The sequence below is a fragment of the Trichoderma camerunense genome (assembly GCF_050948025.1).
Source record: "Trichoderma camerunense strain CBS 138272 chromosome Unknown V8C40scaffold_6, whole genome shotgun sequence".
Taxonomy (NCBI): domain Eukaryota; kingdom Fungi; phylum Ascomycota; class Sordariomycetes; order Hypocreales; family Hypocreaceae; genus Trichoderma; species Trichoderma camerunense.
Window position 1 is genome coordinate 1,076,872 of NW_028145364.1, and position 26,684 is coordinate 1,103,555.

Sequence of the window (26,684 nt, forward strand, 5' to 3'; positions counted from 1 at the left end):
CATGTGGCACTGCATCCTCTTCCTCTTTCTCGTTCCTCTGTGGACATTGGCCGCGGTTGTTGCCTCTCCACACGCCAATGGATTCTCTCTCGCCGTGAACCCCAAAGGAAATGCCTCTCGGAATTTTGTACGTGATTGGGCTGCTGCCCGGCACAAATGGGGCAAGGGGGTGCCCAGAGAAATTGCGTCGGCGTTTTCTCTGAGTGACAGTCGTGAGACTTTCTCTGATTTGACTGTTTTCATGAGATGAGAGCTAACTTTGTGCAGTTGGCATTGTCGATGTTGAACCCATGGGAAGCGACGATATCTACGTAGCCGATGTGCAGATTGGAAGTCCCCCACAGACCTTGAAACTGGCCCTGGATACTGGATCTTCAGACTTGTAAGTTACGACCTCATGTTACAGCTGGCCAGTTTCCCAAATGCTGATCTATATCTTCAAGATGGATCCAATCAACTGATACTACATATCGCGTCAACGAAAAGGGCCCATGGGCTCCTCGATATCACCCAAATGACTCCACGACATCCCATCTCATCCAAGATGCCAGATGGTCGGTGCAATATTGTAAGTTTAAACTGAAGAGCCGCCTTGTGGTGCAAGAATCCTCCCTTTCTGACCCATACCATAGTGGACGGCACCGCAGCTGATGGCATTGTCTATCATGACACGGTCTCGTTAGGCGACTTCAAAGTCGTGAATGCAACTGTTCAGTCTGCGAAAATGGTCACCAGCCGTTTTGAGGAAGAAATCGAGTTGAGTGGCATCTTGGGCTTAGCCAAGAGACTACCAAACAACATTGAACCGCCGGCACCGTCTTTCCTCAGCTTGTTGCGACAACAACTCCGACATCAGGTTTTTGGTGTTGACTTGAATAGGAACGCCTCAGGAGTCTTTACTTTTGGCTACATCAATGAAAGCCGGGCCTCAGATGAAATCGTATGGGTCGACACTGACCCTGACAGCCCCCATTGGGACGTCGAGTTCAATCTCACCACTTGGGGGGAGACGACCACGCCATGGTACTCGCAGAAGTTTACGGCTACGATAGATACTGGCACTACCTTGATGTTCTTGCCCGATAATTTGGCTAGCGGATACTGGTTCACCATCCCAGGCATGAAGGTCGACAAAAGGTTGTCGAATGCTTTCACGTTCCCCTGTGAAGTTGCGAAGGATTTGCCTAATCTCATGCTCAAAATACCCGGTAGCAGCCGTACCCTCACCATTCCAGGCCCGTATCTCAACTACGGTCCTGTTGAAATTGATCCATCCTATTGCTGGGGAGGTATGCAGAGCGCCGAGGATCTGTCCGTGACTGTCCTGGGGGACATTATGCTGAAGGCTCTGTACCTGGCATTTGATCTTGAAAGAGGGCGAGTAGGATTTGCCAATAAGCACCTGCATGATGTCTAGTGACAGATTCGATATCGTGGCTCCTCACAAAGCTAGGTTTGAGATTTCCTGATTTCCTATGAAAGTTGGAATGAGCCTACTCTCAGTATCATGCTATCTCAGTATCATGTTAATGTAAAGAAATGCAGACTTCTTTGGTATGCATGGTTTTGAAGTTCTCATAAGGCTGGATGTATAGCAAAGACCTGAGATTTGCGAAAACGTATCAAATTTAATGATTTGCATAGGCATCACTCAAGCTGCTTATGGTGTGAAACCATACGCACAATATGGGGAGGATTCCTTGTAAAAAATTTATAGCTTTCTGTATTGCATTCATCCTAAAAGTGGTATATACAAATGCACTCCCCAGCCCGTCATCATTGGGAGAGGCCAACGAATGGTTTCCTCCTGTGCCGTGGATCCCATCCATCTAGCCATCCCCATCCAATTGCCCCCCTAGTAGCCCATTTCGTTTCAAAAAGAAACATGTTTTGCATGTGTGCATTAATGTGGTATAATGTATGTGGTATGTATAGTTTGGTGAGCACGCGCGCGAAACGGACTCGACCAAGGCGTATGTCGAACACGCCTCTTTTTGTAATTATAAGGAAATAATGGGGGAGTAAAAGCAAAAGGGCAAAAAAACAACGACGGGAAAAAATAAAGATGCAGCTTCTATTCTGGAAGAACAGTGGTTTGTGGTGGAACCTGTAAAAACGCCGGAGGAAAACGTGTCGTTGAAACGAATGTATGCCGGAGGAAAGAGTTTCTCTGGGTCCGATTCAGGTTTGTGAGATGCGTGAGGTTTGGAGTTTTTTATTGTTTTGTTTTTGTTTTGTTTGTTTACCTGAGCTGAACGAGAGTGGTGTGGAGAGCATAAAGACAAGAAAAGCGGTTTGCACATTTGATGACGTCTTGGATTGTTTGTCGTATCAAGTCCAGGCTCCTTGGGGTCGTTTCCATGTTGTCGATAACCTGGGAGAGAAAAGGTACGTGAGGGTTTGGCGTGGAAGGGCCCAACCGGAGGAGACCATTGTCGTAAGACGGCGCATCAGAGGAAAAAGAAGTGCAGACTTGAGTTCTTTTTTTTTGTTCCTTGTTGATTTTATATATTTTTACTCGCGATCACCATCTTCAATGGGAGAGAGAGAAACCAAAAAGTCAGCGGGGGCCGTCGTCCATTAAATCGGCTCGGGTGACAACGTAATATTCACCTTCACTGGCCCCGGGGGTTGGAGGCATGTCACCAGAGCTGGGGGCTTGCTGGACCGGCCTTGCGGTTCCTGGCCGCGACCTGGACTTACTGTCGTCTGTGGGTGCTGCAGAGAGAGAAGACGAGGCTTCCTGCTTGGGGGTTTCGGCTTCGGATTCCTTCTGTTGGTCGGCCGGGAGGGCGGCGTTGAGGCGCTGTTCCATTTCGCGGAGGCGGGCCTCTAGTGTGCTGAGCTCTTCGGTGGTTTTGCTGATGTTGTATTTTCTGGACAGTGACATGCACGTGTTAGAGGAGAAAGAGAAAAACATGTCAAGCATGATATATGGGTGTCGAGAAGAGGCGATGACGAACCTGGTGTCGTACGACTGCTGGAGCTCGGCCTTGGTTTCGTCGAGGTTGAAGATGTCCTCCAGCTCCAATTGGAAGTTTCTGGCAATCGTTCTGCACGCAATTGAAACATTACAAACGTCAGTCACTGGTGCGCATCGCATACAAGATGAGATGCCAATGCATTCTTTTATTCTTCTTTTTTTTTCGGTCGCATTGCGATTGATGCTGTCAAGGAGAGGAGGAGAGGTTGACATACGACTGAGGGCGTCGGCCGTTGGGCTGCCAGTTGCGGTCAAGCTCCTCATCTGTGAAAGACATGGTGGCGGTAGACGGAATGAGGGGTTGAGCTGAGAAAAAAAAAAGGCCGATACTACGGAGATTGGAAAAGATAAGGAAGAAGAAGTAGAAGATGAAATGAAATGAAATAAGGCGAGTGTTGTTGCTAGAGATTTGTTGGATTGGGTATCGATTGATTTGCTTGATGCGCTATACGCGGGAGATGAGATGTCGTCGCTGGGGATAGCAGATACGACGCAAGTGATATCGGAGGGATTGATAGCGGCGGAGGGAGAGGGAAGAAAAAGATTGGGCTCTGCAAAATTGATGAATGTTTCGTCCAGCTATTCTCCCCTTTAACCTGGTTAGATGGCGGAGCCAGGAACAAGCAGAACAAGCAGGGGAAATCGAATCGACAGGGGGGGAAGCCCAAGAAGTTGCAGCAAAAGCAACAGGGAGCTCCAAATTCGAGTGGGCAAGGGGGGCCGCTGATTTGCTGGGCTCCAACGGATGCTAGTCAGTTCGCAGGGCGGTGGTTTTTCTTTTTCTCTTTGGGGTTGGGTTGGGCGCCCCCTCTAAATGATGAGAGACTGAGAGCCGTGGGAATATTAATAGCGACAAGCTCAAGTCTGTGATGATGTCGTTCATTCGCTGCAACGGGCACAAGAGGGAAGCGAAAGTGGAGGTTTGACAAAAAGGTTAACTCTAATACGAAGTGTCGTTACCTGAGTGGTGGTGAAGATTGAAATAAAGGGGGAAATGGGATGGAACGCAGCTAAAATAGATCCAAGAAGGCAAGTTGGTTTATTATGTACAACAGACCAGCACTAGTATCTAATACAGCAGCCGCCGTGCAAATGTACGGTAGCAGCCTGGGGGACATGAAAGATTGAATGGAAGGCTGATAATCATCATGTCTCGCCTCAAAAAAAGCTGGCCCTCTGCCTCACATCCAGCCCCGGGATATCACATGCAAGGGTCTGGTGATGGGACCGCCATGGCATGGGCTGACTGCATGCATCAAGTTAAGCTGCGAGTCTTGCTCAAGTTTGAGAATCCCAGGCAAGCAAGACAAAAAAAGGCACGGGATTCCGCCCAACACCAACACCATGGGAAAGGAAAAAAGAGCGAGACCTAAAAGTCAAATGCAACCCCCCCAGTCAGGCATTCCCAATCTATGCACTACAGCCACTAGCTCTGATACTCGGGGCGGGTCATTTGATGCATGAGGGCGCCATCAAATCAATCCGCCAAACCAGCCCTAGAAGGAGGCTGGAATATCGCATCCAGCGGCCATCACCTCGCTTGGCTGTGGCGTCCCATCTCGCTCGCCCTCTCACGAGGTGGCTTAGGAGAGCACGTACCAATAAAACAAAAAGAGGCGAGGAGAATATAGAATAGGGAAAAGAAAAGGGAAAGGCAAGGAGAAGAGAGAATATAGAAGCAAGAGAAAAAGGAACAAGAGAATAGGACTCAACTGAGCATCCATTACATTGGATTTAGGGGCCAGAGGTGGAATTAGGGGTCTGGGAGCAGCTGTCCTTTGACCCTGGATGACATCAGTGGTAATTTTTGGGGCCCCTCAGTAGCGCCCCATTTGGTAGCCGTTGGGGAGGGGCCACGCTGTGTGCTAGTGGTCTTGGCCTAATACAGGCACATTTTGTAGCGGGTGTTACAGGCACGGATAACAGCAGCAAGGCACCGGTGGGTGGATGGGATGGATGGATGGATGGATTTGGGAGCATTCAATGTGTGTAACATCGGCTGTCAATCATTTGATGTGCCTGATGTGTCGACAAGCTGAAAAGCTGGGAGCGGGACACCTGCATGAGAAGAACAGAAAAGGCTTTAGCACCGGTGACTGCATTTGATCCGTCAAGCCACTGGCTGAACTGCTGCCTAGTGGGAGCAAATGCAAGGCGAAGGCTTCTATCAGCTATCAAGAAAACGCCAAAAGAGCTTGACATCAGCTTGACATGCACATGGTTGCTAAGTTCTAAGCACAGCTACGCCAGAAGCTTATTGCTGCTTCTTCATTCCAGCGTGTCCGCAACGCGTCCGGGTGTAGCGTAGCTTCAGTGGCTCTCTCTCTCTGATGGCCTTGGAACTTGGAACTCTAATAACTGTGTACTCGTACGAGTAGCTGCGGGATTAGCTGGAGCTCCGTTCTGGTCAAATTGTGATGGACGCATGGCTAACGACGCTTTCGTCCAGAGGCAGAGACACGAGGTTTATTGACTGCTCCACCACGAGCTTCTTAGCTGCCTCGCCTTGTACTATTACCTCTACTATTTCCTCTGCCATCTGACTTGTGACGAGAGAGTAAATAACACGGCAATAGCTCATAGTAATAGTATGCAGATCATGATGAGTGCTGTGTCGCCGACAGCTGAGCCGCATTCGCAACGGCATGACTCCATTAATATCCATCAATTTATATTGGCAACATGTACCATCTACCCTATGCCCTCTGTGATTTTGCGCTGAGTATCTCGTACTTGTTACCCGTCTGCGTATCGGCTTCGTATCGTCACGATGGTGGCAGAGGGTGCTTCGACGGCTCCTTCCTTGTTTGATTCTCATCCTCAGGCCCCCCCTTGTCCCTTTACATTGGCATTTCCAAACCGATGCTCGTATTCCCGAAACAAGAATCTTCTTTCATGCTTCTTTTTACGATATCTTATGCGCTTCGATGCAACCGACACGATGGCCAAGACGGCGGTTTCTCTCTCTCTCTTCGATTGTGCTCACAAGGTACTAGTACCTATCTAGGTCAACTTCTTTGCCCCATTTGGTGGAATAGCCATTATCGTCCCATGAACGATTCCATGCCAACTACTGTACGAGTATATTAACAGGCACATCGACGCTTGCAACCCTTGTCGCCGTTGGTCTCTCGTCTTTCCAGTCCCCCACGTTTCCTGCCCTCCTGACTCGAGAGCCGACAGGGACCAGCTCGTGGTTTGCAGCTAGCGCTAGAAGCATGCCTCACATGCTCAATTTCCCTCTTCTAGAGCTCATGATACAATATCTGTCCAGATTAACTAGACTAGATTATTGAATGTAAGTTGTTCTAGCCGCTGAAAGTTGGTATTATGTGCAACAGAATGATAACAAAAGATTAATCTGGCTAGCTTTAAGAAAAAAATCAATACCTGACAGGCTCCCGCTGTTCATGTTCCTGCATCACGCGTCTCAAAACTGTGATTGCTTCATCATTCACGTCGGCTGCGTCTGGACCAGGGGCCAGTCAATCTTGTCGTCACAGCTGTCGTGCTTCTGCACCCATGCGTGGATCTTGTCAACGTCCCATCCACTCATCCATTTGTTGACCGCGTCGACTTCTTTCGGCTTCGGGTGTCCATGTATGATACTCCGGCCGAACCCACAGATGCCTTGGTGAAATCTATACTGCAGACATTCCTTGTCGGCTTGGCAGGCTGCACGACATTTCTCAAAGCTCAAGTGGGCCGTCTTCTCAAGATCGGACAAGTCTTGCGTTTTTGTCTTGCTGAGCTGCCTGTCAATGTCGAATATAGCTGACGAGGTATTGACATAAAGGACGTCATTGCTCATATTATCCCAGTCCGGTCGAATAGGCGCCAGCTGCGGTTCCACGAACTCATGGTAGAGGTCCTTGATCCGCATGGGAAAGGCGAAATTTCGTTTACGTTCAAAGCCGTATAGATCAGACAACTCTTCACTTCCTGCATGGTGCATGGTAACAATTGGCTGGCACCATTCTCTCTCGGAATATGGAATTGTAAAGGGCTTCTCTCCGTTGACTGTTGGCCACTAGCACCATGTTTTATCGAATCAGCATGAACCAGTGTACGGTTGGAAGAGACATGGCGAGAGGAATTGTCTCCTGATGTCCGGCATTCAACTTACCGTATTGTTCACCTCGATGCCGGTAGCCTCCTTTAATGCTTTTGCAAACATGACGTCGCCACAGCACTCACCCACCGTGGCTTCATCCCAGCGGTTGGCCACATTATGCTTACCCTCGAAGAAGTTACGCATAGCCGCGCTGGAGACGACATAGCCACTGCCGCCGTGGCCAAAAGGGAAATCGTTCAAATATGCAAGACTGCCAAAGTACATTTGGTCCGTGTGGTCCAGTTTGCCCAACCATTGCACCATTGTCGGCCACACCACATAGGTGTCGGCATCAACAAAGAGGTACCAGTCATAGTTGGGTCGTAGCCCGAATGCCTTCTCGGCAATGTGAATATTCTTGTACTTGTCCAAGTCCCATCCCTCTTGTGCAACATCCGAATCTTTATTGCAGTTGTCCTGGTCAACCGCACACTGACGTTGTCGATAGTATATCTTAAAGTCTACATTACCCATCTTTGCCGACATCAAAACCTGGTCGAGGCTATCGTGGATCTTGTAGCCAGCAATTTCTTGCTCCATGTCACTGAAGATGAGGAACTCAGGTAGACATTTGAGATTTGTCAAGATCTGGGTTGGAATCTTCGAAAAGGCTTCCGAAGCCCCTGTTTTCATGACGAGGAGGATCTTTGAGGTATTGGGAAACTGCGCGCACTCGGACTCGGGCGTGCTATTCGGACTACCTGGTCTTTCTAAAGCAGCAGAGATGTTTGACAAGGAAGGATTGGACATCTTTACTGGCACGGGAGCCGGCATCTTATCGCCCACCCGAGCACTATCCGTATGTTCGTACGCATTGAGTCCTTCTTCTGGTCGGGTTACTTCGCGGCAATAGATTCCGTCGATGCACTGAATTTCCAATCGCCTCAAGGCAAATACCAGTGTACCCAAGAAGACGCCCGAGATCAATACCAAGGCTGTGGCTCGCCTAAACAGCATTGTTGTTGGCTTGGTCGCTTGCATTGAAGTATCGGGTGGCTTGTGCTTGTGCCTCAACAGCAGAAAGCACAAGGAAATTAGAGTTGAGAGCGACAACCTCGAGTTGAAAAGAGAAATCTTTCAAATGAAGAGGCCGAAAAGAAGCCAAAGGTCGTGATGAAAGTTGAACCCTAATGAATGAGCGAAGGCGGAGTCGTTGAGGGCGAGAACAGATCCCCCTTTATTTTCTTCGACTTGCTTCTCCCCTGGGCTGACATGCCGGTGAAGCGCATTTGACTTCTCACGGGTCAGTAGTGAGAGAAATGCAAGGTGTGTATAGCCGTTGTAACCGGCTGAATTGCAGGTAGACGTTGTCGTCCAACAGCGTTGTTGGCCTGGTTTCTTCTCAGAACCAACACATAATAAACCACCCTTGTACGGGGCTTTCTATGTGAGGTCTAGATATCGTATCATCTATCCGCTCTCGCCGAGAGTTGCCTCTCAATCATAGAAGGAACCTATTACCCTTGATATCTATATGAATTCTGACATGCTGCTTGTACACCGGAGTAGACATGTAAGAAGCATATCCTCTGTTAGGCGCGTGACATGTTCCGCAGTGCTCAGAACGGTAAGAATAGGCCAGCCAGAGGATAAAGTTGCAAAGCTATTTTCCAAATTCGCAGCAAATGAAGAGCGCTGGCCCACTCGTTACTACAGCAAACAACCATCATTGGGTTGTCGAGTTCCATAAATGTATTACCGTGAGAATATGGGGTGGAAGCTTGTTCACAATGACATAACCGGGCACCTACTAGGTTCATAAGCAGTTCATATTGATGATTTCTAATATGTACAGAGAGCACCGTGCCTAAAAAGACCAAGCTTATGACTTCCCTCACACCGTTCAAAGTTCATCATGAGCCTCTAGCTCTTCATCAAACGTCCCATCCCAAGGCTGAGCCCTGCCTTCTGAAATAGCCACGATGAACTGGTCAATGGCATCTGGCGAAGAAGCATCGCCCCAGAATGGGAAGACCTGTCCGTTGTGAATGTTTTGCACCGCGACGCCTCCGCTGGAGCGAACGCCGAGGTTCCGCGCCATGTCGGGATACTCGTTGGAATCGACGGTTACGAATTGGAGGAATTCGGCGTATCGACCAGCTACTTGCTTCAAGGTTTTGGTGTAAGCTTCACGGCCTTCTTCACTGTTGGAGAGGTAGTAGACCAGCGACCGCCCAGACTGGAGTGATATTAGCTGCCAAGTTAGATATACAAGAGGGGGTCCGTGGGGGACATACAGAAAGATGGGTCATTTCGTTGCGTCTAGTAAGTTGCGGGATGAGCTCCGCGGTGCAAATCTTGAGAAAATCCTTGAGAGCGTTTGGATCATCTAAATCTTCGGCGGTGTTTTCCCGTTGATCGATGCTATTTCTGCACCATATGCCATCAGGGCGATCGGATTTTGCGGTGGTTATGCCGAACGAGTAGCGATCAGAATACTCTTGCGCAAAGTCGCGGAACCGAGCCTCAAGGAGTTTATCCTCGCTTTGTAGCCGTAGAAGAAACACAATGTCGTCGCTTGAGATAAACTCGTCAAGTTTCTTGCCATCAACATCCTGTACGGATGGACGAAGGGTCCGCTTCACGAAAGTCTCGATGCTAGAACCGGGCACCATTTAGGTTCCTGTTTAAGAAGAAAATATAGAAGAGACTATATAAACTAGGTTGAAACTCACGCTGCGGCCCGACGGGGACCTCGATATCTTGTTGTTGGCCTGTCCTTTTGATAGAGGCGGATGGCGGGAAAGGAGACGACGTCTAGCTCTTGGCAGAGGGTAGGGGCGGATAGGCAGTCGACGGCAGCGGCAGAAGAGACAGATTTCTGGACGGTCTTCCATTCTTTCAAGAGGTTTTTACTAGTTTGTCTATTTCGCGGTTTAGTCGTTTGATTTATTTGAATCATGATGGATTCAGTTCACAGAGATACTCACAGGTTGGGCTACATGAGACCGGCAATGCCAAAAAGTCAGCTTTCTCACAGGAACGATGAAATCAGTCCGTCTTACCGCAACAACTAAATCATGTATTAGCAAAATAATGACCATAAGATTGAGCATTGCAGTTCGACCTACAGGCTAACAGAGTGTATTCATTCTCAACGAGATACTTCTTCACCTCCGTCGGCCCGCTAAATTGAGCAGCACAAGCTAATTGTGCGCAGGCCAGCAACCCGCAATTGAACAAAACACTCGACAAACTCGGCATCACCATGTTTGGATACGTGCGGAAATGATCAATTCAATGGCGTTTGCCCCTTCTGATAAAATAAGATCAAAGGAGATGCGATTCTTTCTTCTTTTTCGATAATTATTTGGGTCATGAATATTTGGAGGTTTTTCCCCTCCATACATGTATGTAAGACGGGGCCAGATTGCAGGGGTTTGGCTGAACTCGAAACGACGGGGTCAAACCCGCCATCGTCAGTCTCGGGCATCGACGCTACGTCTCGTGTTTCAACGAATTGTTTGAGATTCCGGGGGGGAATATCAAAAGCGCCTCCAAGCTGTGCCGAGATATCCTGGCGACAAGTCCGAATGAGATACATGTACAACTTCATCGTCGAAATAATAATCCCCCCTCTCTTTTCTCTCATTCCCCTAAGGCACATGAAAATCTCTAGTCCGCATTCCTAGTTGAGAATATGATGTATTCGCAGGGTCTAGTCCGCTGGCTGGCCGTAATGGCCGTCGGCATGGGAATTGCTTCAGGCGCGGACGATGCGTCACAGAAGAAGCTGAGCGACTACGAGTGCACTCATCCTCCATATAAAATGCACCTTTTGAGCAAATCACCCCTCGTTATATACATTGAGAACTTTGTCACCGATGAGGAACGACTACACTTACAACATATCGCGTAAGTTTGCCATCATCATACAAATAAACCCAACGAAATAGAACAGTATACTAACTGACAGAAACCCTCGCAGCCAAGGCCACTTCAAGCATTCCGCAGTGCTCAAGGGCGGAAACTCTGCAATCCACTCCGTCCGCACATCCCAATCAACAACCGTCGACAGAGACGCCGTCGTCCGCTGCATCGAGGCCCGCGCCCTCGACTTCCAGGGCTTCGACGTGCCCGAGTCTCACCTCGAGCCCATCCAGCTCGTCAAGTACGCAGTCACGGAGCGCTACCACTTTCACACCGACTGGTTCACCAATCCCTCTCACGCAACCGTGTCTCTCGGTGGGAACCGCATCAGCTCCTTCTTTGGGTACGTAAAGGCAGACAACATCACCGGCGGAGGTACAAACTTTCCGATTTTGGACGCGCCCCGGGATGAGCGCTGGTGTAAGTTTATAGACTGCGATGAAGAGTATGAGTCGGGCGTTACCTTTAGGCCTATTGAGGGCAATGTCGTGTATTGGGAGAACTTGCTGGCGGATGGCAGGGGAGACCAGAGGACGCTGCATGCTGGATTGCCGGTGGTGAGCGGAGAGAAGATTGGCATGAATATCTGGACGAGGCAGATGCCATTGCCTGCGGACGTTCGTGGAGATTGAATTTGGATGGAAGAGGAGTCCTAGGGCTGAGTAGAGCCTTTTATTCAACCAGCTTTCACAGGATATAAAGACGGACTCTTTATAAATACGCTTTGAATTAATACCATCTACCCATACCACAATTTCCATCCATACAACTAATGAGAGCTCTAACGCCTCTCCAACGCTTCCAAATACATATATGATATATACAGCTCATCGCTCAGCCAATCCCAACGACATAGAGAATATCATTCGCTGCAATACGATTCTCATATGTATTTTCTCTGTTAAATGGAAACAAACCGTTCTGTTGATATCCAAGCGGCAGGCGCATGGCATCTTTTCGACTCAAGGTACCTAGCTTCGATCATGCCGGTCCGTCTTCGACATTTTTGCTTTCCGCCATAGGCACCGTCGGCAGTGTTGGGCTATCTGGGGTCTCCAAAGTTGGCTCTGCTGGATTATTCGTATTCTCCAAAGATGGCTGTGTTAGAGAGCTCACGGCCTCTGGATCGGGCTTTGTCTGTGCCAGAGCTTTCACGGCTTCTGAATTCGGCAGTGTCAAAGTGCTCAAATCATCTGTATCGGGGTATGTCGAAATGCTCACGGCATCTGAATCGGGGTATGTCGAAGTGCTCACGGCATCTGAATTCGGCAGTGTAAGAGTGCTCACGACCTCTGGATTCGGCGGTGTTGAATTCCTCGTTACTTCGAGACTCAACTCTGTTGGAATGCTGCCAGGAGTTGTACTCAGCGTCCTTGGTGGATTGCAGTCGGCATCTGTACTCGGCATCTCTTGAGGAGATACAGCACCCGGGGCCGACCTTGCTGAACCGCTCGACGAGCGAACAGTCGGCAACGTAGGTGTAGCTGCCGGGGCCGACCTTGCCGAGTCGCTCGATGGGCGAACAGTCGGCAGCGTTACCTCTCGAATCAAATTTACTAGCGGGATCACTCTGCGAACTCTTCCGACTTGCTGCTCATTCTGTGGTAAGAAAGGATCGGGCTGTTGCCCGTCTTCGTGAAGCGACAGCTCAGGGGGAGAGGGAGACCACCACCTCGCAGGCCTAATTCTGTTGACTATGTCTTCCAAGCCGATGAGTACTGGAGATGGGGCTGGGCCGCGTGTCTTGCTTCTCCACCACTCCTTTATTTCTTCCCCAAATCTCTGCCACATAAATGAGCAACAGAAAGAAAAGGCCATGGTACCAAACATGGCGATTAACATGATCCCTTGCCCATTAAGTTTGTGCTCTTTGAGAGAGCGTGAATCAATCACTGCCGTCGCGGGAACAGAAGCCATCCTTGGACCGTCCGCAGGGGAGATGGCGCAGGATGTTCCATTTTTAGGTATCAGAGAGTTGTGCATCTCGTCGTAATCCATCCGGATCGCATATGTCACCAAGGCGATGCCGCCGGAGAACAAGAGGGTTATGAGAACACATCTGGACATTTTCACGTCTCTGGCAGTGAACATGACTGCGGTTGGTAGGTTGGACGATGCTTTATAGAGAAAGAAGGGTGGCTCCTGCGTATGTAGTGATGAATGGCTGTTTAAAAGAGTGACTATCACAGAGCTTGATAATAGAATGAAATCGATGAAGATGCTGCAGTTTGGTAAACAAAAGATTCAGGTAAAGAGAGTCGAAGGCCATGTTTTCCTTTCCCATGAGCATAAGCAGATGTTTAGCCATTGCCTGAGACGACAATGGTAACGACGCCTGCCGGTATATTGAACGTTCCTCCTCCATCACGTCGGTGTTATTAAGCAGAGTTTTTCCTTCCTTGTAGAGGCTTTGTTTTCTTTCCAAACAATTGTGCTCAACAAGCAGCAGCAGCTGATTCAACGATGTACCACGCAGGTTCTTGTACAGTCATGTTGAGAATGCGATGAATGTACCTAACAGATGCAGCCGGTAACATCTATTGACCGTAATATTAGCAACTCTCGCCATCTTCTCCTATCATCTAAATAGTTGTAAATAAAGTCAATCCCAAGATTTCATTACATGTGAATTGGTAAACGAGTCTTGCTGATGAGTGAGTGATTGATTGTTTCGATGTTGTTGACCATCACCCCATCACGTGACCACGCGCAACGACATATCGCCCTCTTCCATACAATGCCATCGACCACCTTTTCCCGCGAAAGAAGCTCTCACGATGGAGGTCCCTCGCGGCTCCAGAAGAGCGCGCCATGCAGCTTCAGCAGCCTCCAGCCAAGAGGCTTCGCTGCAGGCTCAGGCCCAGCTCGAGCTCGAGGCCGCAACGCAGCATCGCCGCACCCGCCGCCAGGCGCTGCAGGTCCAGGTGACGCCGGACGCCTCCATCGCCGTGGCAGCTGGCGTGCATGTGCACCAGGCGCCGGAATTTGGCCACAGGAGGCGCGAGATGGAACCGCCGCCAAATCCATTCAGACTGCACAGATGTGAGTTGATGATGATTTACTTGATGTTGTTGAGATTTATTTCTTCATCTCGGGTATTGGAGGTTTATAAAGCACCAGTTATTGCTTGTATACTTTTACATGACTGGATTATAAAGGGGGGGCGAGTGATACATCCCCTTATCATTATTAATGTTGACCTTGTGTCTGGTTGGCTTCTTGTTCAGTTTGGCGTCACTTGTGAATCACTCTCTCTCTCTTCTTCCCACTTCTTTCTACCTCTACAATTCTTTTTTCCGGTGGTCGTTTTTTTATCCCGCCACGCCTACTTTGGTCTTTCGTTTTCTCTCTTCCTCCTTCTTCCTTCTTTCTTCCTCGCATCAAGGATCCATCCCCCTCCTTCCAGTCTTTTCCCATTCAGCCAGCCAGTCATTCATTCATTCATTCATTCATTCATTCATTCATTCATTCATTCATTCATTCAACTGCTTGCTTATTGCGAGCGTCCGTTCATTCGTTTTTTTTTTCTATTCATTCACTCATTCCTGCTACAATTGTCTTTACCTCTCCTCCAATATCCCCCTGCATTGGCCAATCAGAGGCTGCTGCCCTGCAACTACAATAGCCATTCATCTACATTCACCGCAGGCGAAGCCGCTTTCCTACTCTCGTTTTCAAAATGCCTCTTGGACAGCGCATCCTTCAGCCTCAAGAAGAAGTTCCTCAAGAGAACTTGCCTTCCACTCGAGTTGCACCCCCCTACAACAGACCAACTGGAAGCAATCGTCGTCCCCTCCAGCCGCTTACCATCTCCTCTCACGGCAATATCCTTGACCGTAGAGAGTCAGTTCTTCGGCCGTTTCCCTCTCCAGACAAGGAGAATAGAGATGCCACTGTGCAGGCTATTTCGCACCGAGTGGCGCATCGAACTAGAGAGATCAAACGGCTCTCCCTCTTGCATTTGCGCGGCCATTCGTTTCAGCGGCAAAGGCGCCTCCAAAGACGCCGCCTAGGACGCAGCAGTATTCGCCAGTCTGTAACCGCTAACATGATTTCAGCCACACGGAGAAATACCAACAACCGTCTCAGTCTGCAATTCGATAGCGATGGCTCCGGCTCCGGCTCTGGCACTGAATCGGAGCCAGATCTCAGCCACCTCGGAATGACAAGGCGAGGCATGACAGCTGTTCTGGAACAGCAAGCCGACCAGATGACGTATGACGATGATGCCATGTCTCAAGGCCAATACGATGCGGAGGAAGCAAGCCTTGACGAGAATCTAGACGAGAATGTCGATGATAACGACGACGACAATGTTGATGAGCAAGTTGAAGGGGAACAGGAGCCCCTGGCAATGATGGACCCCGTTGTCTTTGGCCTCAAGGAGATTTCCAACTTGGGAAAGTTTACCGTGAGCAGCCACAAGCCGGGCAATGGTGTTGAGCAGCTTCGTAGTGATGACTTGACCTCATACTGGCAGTAAGTATACACTGGCTTCCTTACCTTCCCATCTGTCTACTAGAACGGGTTACTAACTCATTTGCTTAGATCGGATGGCCCGCAGCCGCACAAGCTCACCATATACTTTGTCAAGAGAGTGGGTATCCGAGACATTCGCTTTTATGTCAACTACAACGAGGATGAGTCCTACACTCCCACCAAGATCATATTCAAATCGGGCACAAGCGAGAACAATCTTATCCAATTTGCTGCCATGAACCTCGCGAGCCCCGTGGGCTGGCAGCAAGTGCCTCTCGCAGGCGTTGGTGGCGAGCCAGACGGCAACACACTCGTGTCTTGGGTGCTGCAGATGCAGATCCTAGAGAACCATCAAAATGGCAAGGACACACACCTACGTGGTATAAAAATTTACGCCTTTGATGCAGACGCCGTTCAACCTAGTGAGGCTGAGAACTCTCGTATGGATGATCCCCTGGATACAATGGATGTTGCGGAGAGTCTTGCGGCTGCTAGCACTCCCAGACTGGACGAGATTGCGCAGACGCTGGCTGCGGCGCGGCTTGAGGGTGGTGACTCGGGTTTTACCCTCCCAGACTTCATGCGGGATGCAGAGATTCGATAATGGTGCCAACGCTAGACGGGATCAGGAAGATACGATAATGATCTTTGATTTGCTTTGGACTTGGTAAAGACACACAAAGGCTATGGACAAGGTGTTACGAGTAACGGGACGTTTCAAGGCTGCTCAAAGATGATGTCGCCTAGGGGAACTAGAAACGGGTATGGAGTTCAAAATGTGGACATGTAGCCATCAGACATGTTCCTTGTTGTTGCTAGATTATGTTTTGTGCTGTTTGCTATTCTACTTCTTAATTCTTGATTGATTGGGCCACAGGCTAGGTCCAGGGAAACTCGAGCCGCACCTCCTTTGTTCCAATTGTCAAGCTGGCGGCTCTCATTAGACAAACTTTATGCCGTCAACCGTAATCTAAGCGATGGCAAGGCTTTTCTCGATGCTTTCCGCTTCAAGCCATCGCCACGGTGATCAACAATGGGTATTCACCATGCTAGCTTCGCCAGGCTTGGCGCCCATTCCAAATTGATATCTTGTCAGCCTGTCACCGGAACTGCCAAGCGGCGATGAGGCACATCAACAAACGCGAAGGAACCATCGTCGGTGGGTCTGGCTCAATGTCAAGTGATGCGCGAGGCTAACCGGGAATATTACATGATTGACGGAGTTGTGATGTGCATACGCGCGGGATTAATGATGTAGGTCTAGATTCCTTTCAGATTGCCGGTTTTGTGGACGCCTAAGTCGATCACAACTACGGTCTCCCAAGGCAGACACAATTCCAGGGGTTCTCGTTGGACAATGTACAACGGGGGGCAATTCTACAAGCTATCAGAATGGACATCATTGTGGCATTGTCGGGCGAAGGATCACGGCAGCGAAGAAGAACCAAACCCAACAAAGCCCAAAGCAAAGCAAAGCAAACAAAGAAAACCGCTCAACCACTGGGCGCAGTCTTTCTCCATGGCATATCCTGTTCCAAGATTGGAAACCGCCGAGTACGAGTAAATGCTGCTCTTGGACAAAAGCAGAAGGTTTCTGGAAGGGCGGCGGCCGGAGCAAATCACGCAGCATGGCTTGGGTCGGGGTCGGGGGTTTCTGAATGTGTTGACCCGGGTCTGATGATCAGCAGAGCAAATCAGCGCTTGCTGGTGGCATTTCATCATGCCGAACGAGCTAAAAGCATGCTAAGCAGAAGCCATTTCCTTCTGGGGGGGAGTGATGAGAAATCGGGCTCTTGACATAATTTGAGTTGATGAGTTGAGCTAGATTTGGGGGTTCTTTGTTGAAAAAATTGTACCACGTGCAGAGTTGCAGCGGTGAGTGCTTTTTGTCATGCTTGTTCTTTGATGTTTTTTTCACTTTACCAGAGATGGCACATTGCAGCGCTGTTACGGAGTTTGCCAAGACGACGTGCTGTGGCAGTGCTGGAGTCGGTAAAGATTGATGCTTGTTTCTTTGTGGAAATGGCCCAGGGCGATCTGGCCAGTAAAATGTGGTCAAGCGTCGATACGGAGAATACGGGCGGTCTCTTTGGGTCAGCCATGCTGCAGGATCTGGAAGCTTGTTGTTGCGGTTGTCTTTGGCGATCGTGCCCAAACTCCACCGAACGTGGCTTTGTTCTTATTGTCCATACTGTATCCTGTTCGACATCAGAAGTACTCTGTACAACGGCACCACTAGCCAATGACAGGTAGTTGTTCCGTTATTACCCGTCGAATAGAAGCCTCAATCGTCATGTCGGTCAATGGAAAAAGGATTCCAAAAAGTGAGGCTTCCATGACGGGCCACTTCTGTCCAGGCCCTGGTCTAGGGTAAATCGGCTTGATAGCGCGCATGCGACCAACGAAGCGAATTGGGCACGATACGACAATGGGCTGTGTCGAAAGCAGCATGGCTTCAATTGCTCTTCGTGGGAGACGGAAACATGGATGGCAGGAATTGGCGATCAAGCGGTTTATCTGCTAGCAAGCAAGGTACATCTGCTACTGACAGACGTTGGTACCTACCTTAGTACATGTTGAAGCCGTCATAAGCTGACCAAAGCGACAAGACATGGTTCATGTTGTTGCACAGTGCCATGGTTGCTTACTCCATGACCCATGTATAGCAATCTGTCTTGTGCTTAACAAACCGAGGTTTTGGATGCCAAGTCTTTAGCCGAGAGAAACAGCTCTTTCGGCTGGTGATGGTTTCGAAACGGAGCGTGTCGCACTCCTTGGAGGTTTGTGCTTCTCCGTGCCGTTGAAACCGACCGGAACGATCAACCACGTCACACCATTGGAGCCCGCGGTTCTAGCCTCTGCAAACTACCCCGGAAAAGTACTTGCGACAATGACAAAAACATGAAGCAGGCCGCATAAACCAGAAAAAGCCAAATAGCAGAGAGAATTAAAAGAGAAGAATAAAAAAGAGGGTGTCGAAAGTAACTTACACGTACAGAAACGCAGCCCGCTTTTCGCCTCCCCGCACGGCGATGCGGTGCCGAGTGTGGATTCTCCACCCACTTGCATCGACGGACGATTTGGCAAGGGTTCAATCGGCTGTTGCCTCTTCCACTCGCACATGTGTGCAAATGCAGAATGTACTGGGTTCATCGACGGGCGATGCTGCTGCTAGGCCGAGGTAGGTAGATGCAAGCATGTACAGAGTACAGAGTACGGCCAGGAGGACAGCAAGGCTTCTGCTAAATCGGTGAGCAGGTGATATGATGACGAGGCTGTGCAGGAGCTCTTTTAGTCCAAGTACCGGCACCAAGGTTGGGCAGTGACCCCATTCAAGGTACTAAGATAATGCAGAGCTTCCAGCAGCCATTGCCCACCGGAAGTTGTTCCGAGTACCTTACCCATTGGGAGCACCAAGTACGAGTACTACGATTAGTACCCAAGGGGAAAGCCATTGTCTGTGCTCTTCTTGCCGTCTGGTATTTCCATCGGCAGGCAGTGCCTCAGACAGTACGTACCTCGTGCCTTCCACACACACCCGTCGTGCTCGCGGTTACGTCGTCGCGCTACTCTTGCAGCTACGACCTGGCCGGCTCCTGCTCGACGAACTAGGAATGCAACCACACCACCGAGCTGTCTATCATTATATAAGATGTACTCAACTGCCACCCCAAAGCTCCTCCTCTTCCTTACTAGTGCTCTCTCCTCTCTACTGGACAGCGCTTCCACAGGATTTGTTTACTTTCATATCTTTTTGCATAGGCTCAGCAACAAGCAATAAGCTGTGTTATCGTAGCTGCTGCTTCTCTCCCAAAGTAACCTGATTGTCACCTTTTCCCCTTGCAATCGCCACCGCAAAGCTCCAACACCGCAAACATGTCTGCTGTCAACGGCGCTCACAGCAGCACCTCCAAGGCCACTGATCAAGATGGCTCCTCGGTCCCCGGCTTCCAGCCCCAGAACAAGATGACGGTCCAGCCGCCTAGGGGAGAAGACCTCCAGGTCAGCTATGCCGCTGAAATTGGAGGCGAGGCCAACCCCAAGGGCTGGTATGGCAGCATGAGTACGTTTCTGTGGTTCTATCATCACCCCAAATTTATTTGCTCCTTTTTCTGACTCTAGTCTCGAACAGTTAACAATCTTGGCGCATGTATTGGAACATGTGGTGCAATTCCCTGCTGCGTCATCTGCCCCAACCCTTATAAGCACGTCAACCAAGGCCATGTTGGTCTCGTCACCAAGTTCGGTCGTTTCTACAAGGCTGTCGACCCCGGTCTGATCAAGGTCAACCCCCTCAGCGAGAGGCTCATTCAAGTCGATGTCAAGATCCAGATCGCAGAGGTGCCTGAGCAGACCTGTATGACCAAGGACAATGTCACTCTGCGCTTGACCTCTGTCATCTACTATCACATTGTGTCTCCTCACAAGGCCGCTTTTGGCATTTCCAACGTCCGCCAGGCTCTGGTTGAGCGTACTCAAACTACTCTCCGTCACGTTGTGGGAGCTCGTGTGCTCCAGGACGTGATTGAGCGTCGTGAGGAGATTGCTCAGTCTATCGGGGAAATCATTGAGGATGTTGCCGCTGGCTGGGGTGTCCAAGTCGAGAGTATGCTCATCAAGGATATCCTCTTCAGCCAAGACCTGCAAGATTCGCTCTCGATGGCTGCCCAGAGCAAGCGGATTGGTGAAAGCAAGATCATCGCCGCAAAGGCCGAGGTAAGATTGCTACTCAGCTGGCAGCAACGTCGCCTGCTCCAAAGAAGAACTTTTTTCTTTATTTTAGTCGCACAAGAGGAAGAATAGGTCGGCTAACTCTACTGCTCCTTTCTAGGTCGAATCTGCCAAATTGATGCGCCAAGCCGCCGATATCTTGAGCTCCGCACCTGCTATGCAAATCCGCTACCTCGAAGCCATGCAAGCCATGGCCAAGTCCGCTAACAGCAAGGTCATTTTCCTTCCAGGAAGCAGTCAGCCTCTCAGTGGAGCCGCAATGAATGCTGCTCTGGGTGACTATGCCCAGTCCGGTGAAGGCAGCACTGCCGCCAACACACGCGATTTTGGAGGTCAGGATTTCCAACAGGCCATGAACGCTCGTGTCGTGGAAAACTTTTAGTGCCGTGCCTCAAATGAGGGCCAGCTGCTGACTCTTTGAGTGGCTTTGGTGGTTTAGCGTGGTCTACTTGATTTCGAGAAGCGACTTCCATCGTTTTCAATGACGTCTACGACTTTTTCCCATCCGAGTCTCTTCAAGATGAATGCCTTGCCTTGCGCTTGCGATATTGCGACACAGCTCTTTCGTTTTGAGTTTGCACTCCGTCGATTATTACACGCTTGCTACGTCTCGTTTACGCTCGTTATGATGTGTTTTGTAATGTATGTTGATACCAAACAAAGGTGGAAGTGGATCTTGGGGAGAGGGAGAAAGATGATTGCTTGACATGTATGATACCCAAGATACCCAGGAGAATGATGGCCAATAAGCAACACATTAGTTTAATAGCAGCTACTTTTGAAGTTTAATGTAATTACTGTCTTTCACTGTAAACCTCCTATGTCATCATTTATCACGAGACGCATCTCACAGGGATTTGATAAAACGGCATCATCATTGATCAAGAACGGTCTTAATTGAGGACCTCGGTAGCAAATTCCTTGAAACTTCACTTCCATGTCTCTCCATAGCCTCCCCTCCTTGCCACCCATCTCTGGCGACAGCTTTGCTTTAGTAAAATAAAAAGGAAAAAAAGACAGTTTGTAGTAAACAAAGACCAAGCCACGCCTGTACCAGAAAAGATTTGATTTCCCTCCCCTAACGCCAGCCATATTAACAGTGACAGATTAGCCCGGAAGCCTCTCAAAGAATCTCAGGTATCACATATCTACATGACCACCCCATCGGTAATTCATGAGACCATCCAAGTCGATGCGGGTGCTTTAACCAGCTTCGCAAGATAGCCGAGAAAAATGTTGCTTTTTAGATTTTTTTTCTTCTTCCTTTCATCAGATTTGCGATCGATTCTCCAGTTGGTGTTATATATCCACACGGTATAAATGTGTGCGTGTAACATCTCAGTAGATTCGGCGCCTCTTCGAAGGGGGGCTCTAAGCGGCACTCTTCTTCTTCTGCTTCTTCTCCTTCTTCGACTCGGACTCGCCCTCGTCGGCCTTTCTCTTCTTCTTCTTCTCGGGTGTGGCCTCGGCGGGGGCAGCCTCCTCAGCCTTGCGGAGCTTCTTCAGCTCCTTCTTGCTGAAGACCTTGGGGGTGCCGTCCTCGTTGAGCTGGACGTCGCCGCGCTCGTACTTTCGCTTGAACTTCTTGACGGAGAGGCCAGAGAGCTCGGCCAGGCGCTCGTACTCTGCGCTCGAGAGCTTCTTGACTGACTTGGCGGGGGCCTCAGAATCATCATCATCGGAGTCCTCGGGGGCGTCTTCCATATCGACATCGTTCTCCTCGACGACCTCGATGGTGGGCTTCTTGGTCTTTGACTTCTTGGTCTTGGGAGCGGGCTCATCATCTGCGTCACCCATTTCGTGGTCGACAACGCCATCGGCATCGGCACCATATCTGCTGTTGTCCTTGAGAGTGAACTGTCCGGCAGCAACGATTTCTCCGGAAGGAGTCACGTTGGTGCCCTTGGGCAGAGGAGTCTTGCCCTCAAGACGGCGAAGGTAGTTCTCAAGCTTGATACGGTTGGTGAGGCCAAGGATAGCTCGCTGCTCCTCGTCCTCCTCGTCCTCGTCGCCAAGAGCATCGACACGGAGACCGAGGGCGACCTTGGCAGCCAGCATACGAGCAATCTTGCCCTTGTTCTTGCCAGTAGCTTGGCCAACGAGAGAAGAGTGGTACATGATACCGTACTTGGGGGTGTCCTTCTTGGTCTTGAGAGCTCGGAAAAGAGCCTTTTCGGCACCGAGAATCTGGATGGTGGAACCGGGGGCCTTGGCCAGGCTGAGGACGGAACCGGCGTGAGAAATGAGCCGGGCACCAACCAAGTAGCCGACCAGGGCAGTCAGGTTGGGGGCAATGGCGCGCATTCGGCTTTCCAGATAAGACGTCAGTTGAGCTCGGTACTCGGTAAACTTAATAACCTGGTCCGCGAGGTCAATGGCGTTTTGCAAATCCTCCTCGGTAATCTCGACACCCATGCTGAGCTCGGCAGATGCCTTCAAAGCAACCTCGACATCTTCGGGGAGGATCTCGGAAAGATCGGCATCCTTGAAGTTGTCGCGCATGCCAACATGTCGAACGACACGGGCGTAGGCCAGGTTGTCATTGAGGGTTTTGGCCATCTCGGGGAAGTGCCATCCGTACCACTCCTTTGTTCTCATGGCGTAGACATTGAGTTCCTTGTCAATATCATCGAGCATCTTGATGGCCTGGATGATCATGGAATCAACCTTATCAGGAGAGAACTTGAGCTTGTGACGAGACATTGAGTGCGAAAGACCAAGGGTCATGCGGTCAATGACGTCCTGGTCGAGGCCAGGGATAAGAGACGAAACGTGTTCTCGAACGGCTCGGAAAAGGTCCATTGTCTCGGTGCCAGCGACCGGAGAAACGTTGAGCTTGGGCAGGTTGGAGATGGCAGTGCCCAGCTTGAGGTCGGCAACAGCCAGGGAGGCCTTCTTCTCGGCCTGGAGATCCTCCAGCAGCTGGCTGAGGAGAGGAGGAATCTGGCCTTGGCTAAGGGCGGCAGCCTCTTCCAAGGCCATGGCGGCGCTGTCGAACTTGACAAATTTCTTGAGCTTGAGCCTGTATGCGACAGTCTGTTAGTCCAACGGCCCGGGAAAAAAAGTGAAGAATTGAACAAGGTGCAGGAGAAAAAACCATCACACAGGGTATAGACAATTGGCAGGTAAATCTTACATCTCAACGAGGCGCTCAGGCTTTCCCAGCTCAGCCGCGAGGTCGGCATTCTTGAGCATCTTCTTGTCGGTCGCCTTCAACAGGCCGTAGCTATAATCCTGTCAGTCGACATTCACATCCACGCGATCAAGCAATGCTGGGAGGAAGCGCTCGTGGCTGCGAAAACTGACCCTGCAGGCGTCTCGGCAAGAACAAAGAGAGACATGGTGAATGGTTGGGACTCTCTCTACGACTCTTGCGCTTGTCGATTGGATCCTTCTTCTTCCCGGGTCCCAATTGAAGGTGGTGTTGTGCGTGAGGATTCAGGGAAGAAGCCGACCAAAATTTTGGTTTTTGGAAATTTTTCAGTCGAAAGCTTAAGTCTCCACCCAAAATTTTTGGCCTTGCATTGGTGCTAATGCTTGCAAGTGCGATGGGCCGCCGGGCGTCGGCGCTACAGAAAATCCGGATTCACTTTTGGCTCACTCACGTGGGAAGCTGTGTCACTGCAATTACGCCTCTGCTCGCCGGCCATGCAGAAGTAGTTCCGAAGATACATAAGACAAGGCAAGCTCTGATAGCACCGCTCTACTATACCTAATCCCGGGACACCGCTCGTTTTGCCCTCAATCTTGTCCGTCCATAATCGCCCCGAGGATATCTGAACGTAGAAAAGATGGAAGGCCTTTTATTCAACGTGAACAATGGGTGAGCAGCTCGAATATGTACCTTCTTTGAGCGTTACTGACGGGGGCGCAGCTACGTCGAGGGCATTGTTCGCGGCTATCGCAACAGCCTTCTCACCACACCAGCCTACAGCAACTTGACACAATGCGAGACCATCGACGGTATGTAGATGCTGCCGACAATACAGTCACTTGTTGTTAACGCTCTCCAGACCTGAAGCTGCAGCTTGGCCCTGCCTATGGCGACTTCCTTGCATCCCTTCCCCCGAACCCATCAACATCTGCGCTCGCCTCCAAGACGACAGACAAGCTCATCTCGGAATTCCGATATGTGCGCGCTAATGCTACGGGATCCCTGGCCAAGTTTATGGATTACGTGACGTACGGCTACATGATTGATAACGTTGCTCTTCTCATTACCGGCACCCTTCACGAACGAGACACGCGAGAGCTGCTGGAGCGATGCCACCCACTGGGCTGGTTTGAGACCATGCCCGTGCTTTGCGTCGCGACCAACGTGGAGGAGCTCTACAACAGCGTGCTGATTGAGACTCCTCTTGCTCCATACTTTAAGGGCAGTCTCAGCCATCAGGACTTGGATGAGCTCAACATTGAAATCGTCCGAAACACGCTCTACAAGAACTACCTCGAAGACTTTCACAACTTCGTCAACACCCATTCCGACATGGCTGGCACACCTACTGCTGAGGTCATGTCCAACATCCTTGAGTTCGAGGCTGACCGCCGAGCCATCAACATCACACTGAACTCCTTCGGCACTGAGTTGACCAAGGCCGACCGCAACAAGCTGTACCCAACCTTTGGAAAGCTGTATCCTGAGGGCACCTTGATGCTCTCTCGAGCTGATGATGTTGAGGGTGTGCGTCTTGCCGTCGATGGCGTTCATGATTATAAGACCTTCTTTGATGCTGTGTCTCTGGGTGGTTCGTCCGGCCCTGGCAACATGGGCGGCGGTTCCGCCGATGGCAAGAGCTTGGAGGACATGTTTTACCAAAAGGAAATGGAGATTTCCAAAGACGCATTCACACGACAATTTACGTATGCTATTATTTATGCATGGGTTAAGCTTAGAGAGCAGGTATGTGTGATCTTGCTGACATATGATGAGAATGGCAAAAAATGACCAAAGCGCTAACTTATTCCAGGAAATTCGCAACATCACATGGATTGCTGAGTGTATAGCTCAGAACCAGAAGGACCGCATTGGAAACTTTATTAGCGTCTTCTAAGCGGCTCATAGACTGATGATGTATTGTCTTGGGGTAGTGTTTGGGTGTAGTATAATATCGTCGTTTCGTTTCGAGTAATTGCACGGCAAGGGTTCTTTCAGACTAGGCGCATATGGAAGAGGCGAATGATTGACATGGGCAATCACGCATCCTCTGATGGGCTCTATTGTACATATACAGATGCTTAAACTATTCCTACAACGCTTTTCGTTTTTTTTCTTTCATCGTCAACCCCCTCAGCTTCACAGATCGATTTGTCCCTTCCATGTGGCAGGCGTGAGACCCAGCTTCTCAAGCATGTTTGTCCACCTCTCACTGCCCCTCTCTTTCCGCTCCATGTATTGCAGCAGCTTCTGGCGCCTGTGTACAAGCAATCTCAGATTTCTCTTGTTGTGCATGTCCTTGTAGCCTCGGTTGATTGCCAGTCCTTCGGATACTGCCCTAATCTTGGCAGTCAGGATGGCGATCTGTACCTCTGAGCTGCCAGTGTCTGGACCGGCACGGCCAGGCATTGGTGTGGTGTTTGGCGAAATGGACTGCGGCTTGGGTTTGAGGACTTTGTCGGTGTTGTGGCGCCCAAATTCATCGACAATGCGCCTGACGTTGGCGTGGAATCGATCCCGTGCGCTGCCGTTGCTCAGAGCCGTGATCCTCCGCAGGGCCTCGACGGCTTTCTGGTGCTTCTGGTTGTGCGCCTGCTTCCTCTCCTCCTCCGTGCTAGGGTCCATTTGCGACTCCACGACTCCGACCATGGGCTTCGTCAGGGCATAGGCGTGCTTGACGGCATCCTCGAGCTCGGCGTCGCTGAGGAAGTGGTTGCGCAGCCCGGGCGTCGTGGGCAGTTCTCTTGGCTCCTCGAGGGCGTTCCCACTCGCGTCTCTAGGCACTGCGCTCAGCGGGCTCTGGCCGGCTGAGTCGAGGGATTCGAGGAACGGCGTCAATCTTCCTCGCACGGGATCTCCCCATGCCTCGTCCCGCTGCTTCTGGAGCTCGTCCTGCCTCTTGAGGTTGGCGGCTTTACGCTGCTGAGCCTGCGCCCATTTGTACGGATCCTGCTTTGCCTTCTTCTTCTTCTCTCGCATGGAGAGATTGGCCTTCTGGACGAGGGGGAGGAAGGCCTGTGTCGTCGGTGTCGTCGCAGGCCGCAGGCACACTAACAAGCTCGATTAGCGACAATGTCCTCCTAATGACCTCAAAGCCGATGATTCTCAGTGAAGCAACAAGGAGGGTATCATACGATTGACTGTGCCCAGTCGCTGCAGCAGGTCTATTCTTGGCGCCATGGTTGATATTGGAGATGCGGTTCTATCTCTCTATCCCACCTCTCGCAACCGGGTCCTCAAAATTTCGCCGATAGTACATGAATCAACCCACGCCTTCACAAACTTGCTGACTACTCCAAAGACCCCACTGCAGTGGGAATTGAGAAAAGTAGCCTTAGTCATCAATTCACGTG

At 50.3% G+C, this 26,684-nt stretch overlaps 12 protein-coding genes across 12 annotated transcripts; 6 read left to right on the plus strand and 6 right to left on the minus strand.

The window, feature by feature from the left end:
• Position 1: 1 nt before the first annotated feature.
• V8C40DRAFT_264430 (aspartic peptidase domain-containing protein) lies at positions 2-1,417 on the plus strand (the record flags this gene model as incomplete). Its single annotated transcript, XM_083219531.1, has 4 exons — positions 2-212; positions 268-382; positions 444-568; positions 633-1,417. The coding sequence occupies 4 exons, from the start codon at positions 2-4 to the stop codon at positions 1,415-1,417; spliced, it is 1,236 nt and encodes a 411-aa protein (XP_083074942.1).
• Positions 1,418-2,560: 1,143 nt separating this feature from the next.
• On the minus strand, positions 2,561-3,260 carry V8C40DRAFT_264431 (uncharacterized protein; the record flags this gene model as incomplete). The annotated part of the gene is made up of 3 exons (XM_083219532.1): positions 2,561-2,876; positions 2,964-3,053; positions 3,199-3,260. 3 exons carry the CDS (start codon positions 3,258-3,260, stop codon positions 2,561-2,563), a joined length of 468 nt encoding a protein of 155 aa, XP_083074943.1.
• Positions 3,261-5,733: 2,473 nt separating this feature from the next.
• On the plus strand, positions 5,734-6,394 carry V8C40DRAFT_191694 (uncharacterized protein). Its single transcript, XM_083211862.1, has 4 exons — positions 5,734-5,990; positions 6,077-6,109; positions 6,188-6,281; positions 6,353-6,394. Exons 1-3 carry the CDS (start codon positions 5,846-5,848, stop codon positions 6,277-6,279), a joined length of 270 nt encoding a protein of 89 aa, XP_083074944.1. The 5' UTR covers positions 5,734-5,845; the 3' UTR covers positions 6,280-6,281; positions 6,353-6,394.
• Positions 6,395-6,437: 43 nt separating this feature from the next.
• Positions 6,438-8,078, minus strand: V8C40DRAFT_274106 (glycosyltransferase family 31 protein; the record flags this gene model as incomplete). The annotated part of the gene is made up of 3 exons (XM_083220569.1): positions 6,438-7,013; positions 7,110-7,794; positions 7,831-8,078. 3 exons carry the CDS (start codon positions 8,076-8,078, stop codon positions 6,438-6,440), a joined length of 1,509 nt encoding a protein of 502 aa, XP_083074945.1.
• An 808-nt stretch (positions 8,079-8,886) lies between these two features.
• V8C40DRAFT_241177 (uncharacterized protein) lies at positions 8,887-10,405 on the minus strand. The gene is made up of 4 exons (XM_083214963.1): positions 10,165-10,405; positions 9,773-9,961; positions 9,335-9,695; positions 8,887-9,276 (listed from the first exon to the last, which is right to left on the minus strand). The coding sequence occupies exons 1-4, from the start codon at positions 10,305-10,307 to the stop codon at positions 8,941-8,943; spliced, it is 1,029 nt and encodes a 342-aa protein (XP_083074946.1). The 5' UTR covers positions 10,308-10,405; the 3' UTR covers positions 8,887-8,940.
• Positions 10,406-10,494: 89 nt separating this feature from the next.
• V8C40DRAFT_191710 (uncharacterized protein) lies at positions 10,495-11,774 on the plus strand. The gene is made up of 2 exons (XM_083211863.1): positions 10,495-10,952; positions 11,026-11,774. The coding sequence occupies exons 1-2, from the start codon at positions 10,738-10,740 to the stop codon at positions 11,597-11,599; spliced, it is 789 nt and encodes a 262-aa protein (XP_083074947.1). The 5' UTR covers positions 10,495-10,737; the 3' UTR covers positions 11,600-11,774.
• Positions 11,678-13,607, minus strand: V8C40DRAFT_241179 (uncharacterized protein). The gene has a single exon (XM_083214964.1). It carries the CDS (start codon positions 13,056-13,058, stop codon positions 11,949-11,951), a length of 1,110 nt encoding a protein of 369 aa, XP_083074948.1. The 5' UTR covers positions 13,059-13,607; the 3' UTR covers positions 11,678-11,948.
• Positions 13,608-14,427: 820 nt separating this feature from the next.
• Positions 14,428-16,320, plus strand: V8C40DRAFT_241182 (anaphase promoting complex subunit DOC1 domain-containing protein). Its single transcript, XM_083214965.1, has 2 exons — positions 14,428-15,446; positions 15,516-16,320. Exons 1-2 carry the CDS (start codon positions 14,647-14,649, stop codon positions 16,048-16,050), a joined length of 1,335 nt encoding a protein of 444 aa, XP_083074949.1. The 5' UTR covers positions 14,428-14,646; the 3' UTR covers positions 16,051-16,320.
• A 2,807-nt stretch (positions 16,321-19,127) lies between these two features.
• Positions 19,128-21,063, plus strand: V8C40DRAFT_241185 (slipin family protein). Its single transcript, XM_083214966.1, has 3 exons — positions 19,128-19,509; positions 19,579-20,162; positions 20,278-21,063. The coding sequence occupies exons 1-3, from the start codon at positions 19,323-19,325 to the stop codon at positions 20,557-20,559; spliced, it is 1,053 nt and encodes a 350-aa protein (XP_083074950.1). The 5' UTR covers positions 19,128-19,322; the 3' UTR covers positions 20,560-21,063.
• On the minus strand, positions 20,953-23,659 carry V8C40DRAFT_241189 (RNA-processing protein NOP58). The gene is made up of 3 exons (XM_083214967.1): positions 23,484-23,659; positions 23,314-23,403; positions 20,953-23,199 (listed from the first exon to the last, which is right to left on the minus strand). Exons 1-3 carry the CDS (start codon positions 23,516-23,518, stop codon positions 21,549-21,551), a joined length of 1,776 nt encoding a protein of 591 aa, XP_083074951.1. The 5' UTR covers positions 23,519-23,659; the 3' UTR covers positions 20,953-21,548.
• A 177-nt stretch (positions 23,660-23,836) lies between these two features.
• On the plus strand, positions 23,837-25,428 carry V8C40DRAFT_241190 (H(+)-transporting V0 sector ATPase subunit d). Its single transcript, XM_083214968.1, has 4 exons — positions 23,837-24,000; positions 24,052-24,140; positions 24,191-25,077; positions 25,145-25,428. The coding sequence occupies exons 1-4, from the start codon at positions 23,969-23,971 to the stop codon at positions 25,226-25,228; spliced, it is 1,092 nt and encodes a 363-aa protein (XP_083074952.1). The 5' UTR covers positions 23,837-23,968; the 3' UTR covers positions 25,229-25,428.
• Positions 25,332-26,579, minus strand: V8C40DRAFT_241191 (mitochondrial 37S ribosomal protein uS15m). Its single transcript, XM_083214969.1, has 2 exons — positions 26,466-26,579; positions 25,332-26,381 (listed from the first exon to the last, which is right to left on the minus strand). Exons 1-2 carry the CDS (start codon positions 26,509-26,511, stop codon positions 25,471-25,473), a joined length of 957 nt encoding a protein of 318 aa, XP_083074953.1. The 5' UTR covers positions 26,512-26,579; the 3' UTR covers positions 25,332-25,470.
• Positions 26,580-26,684: the final 105 nt, after the last annotated feature.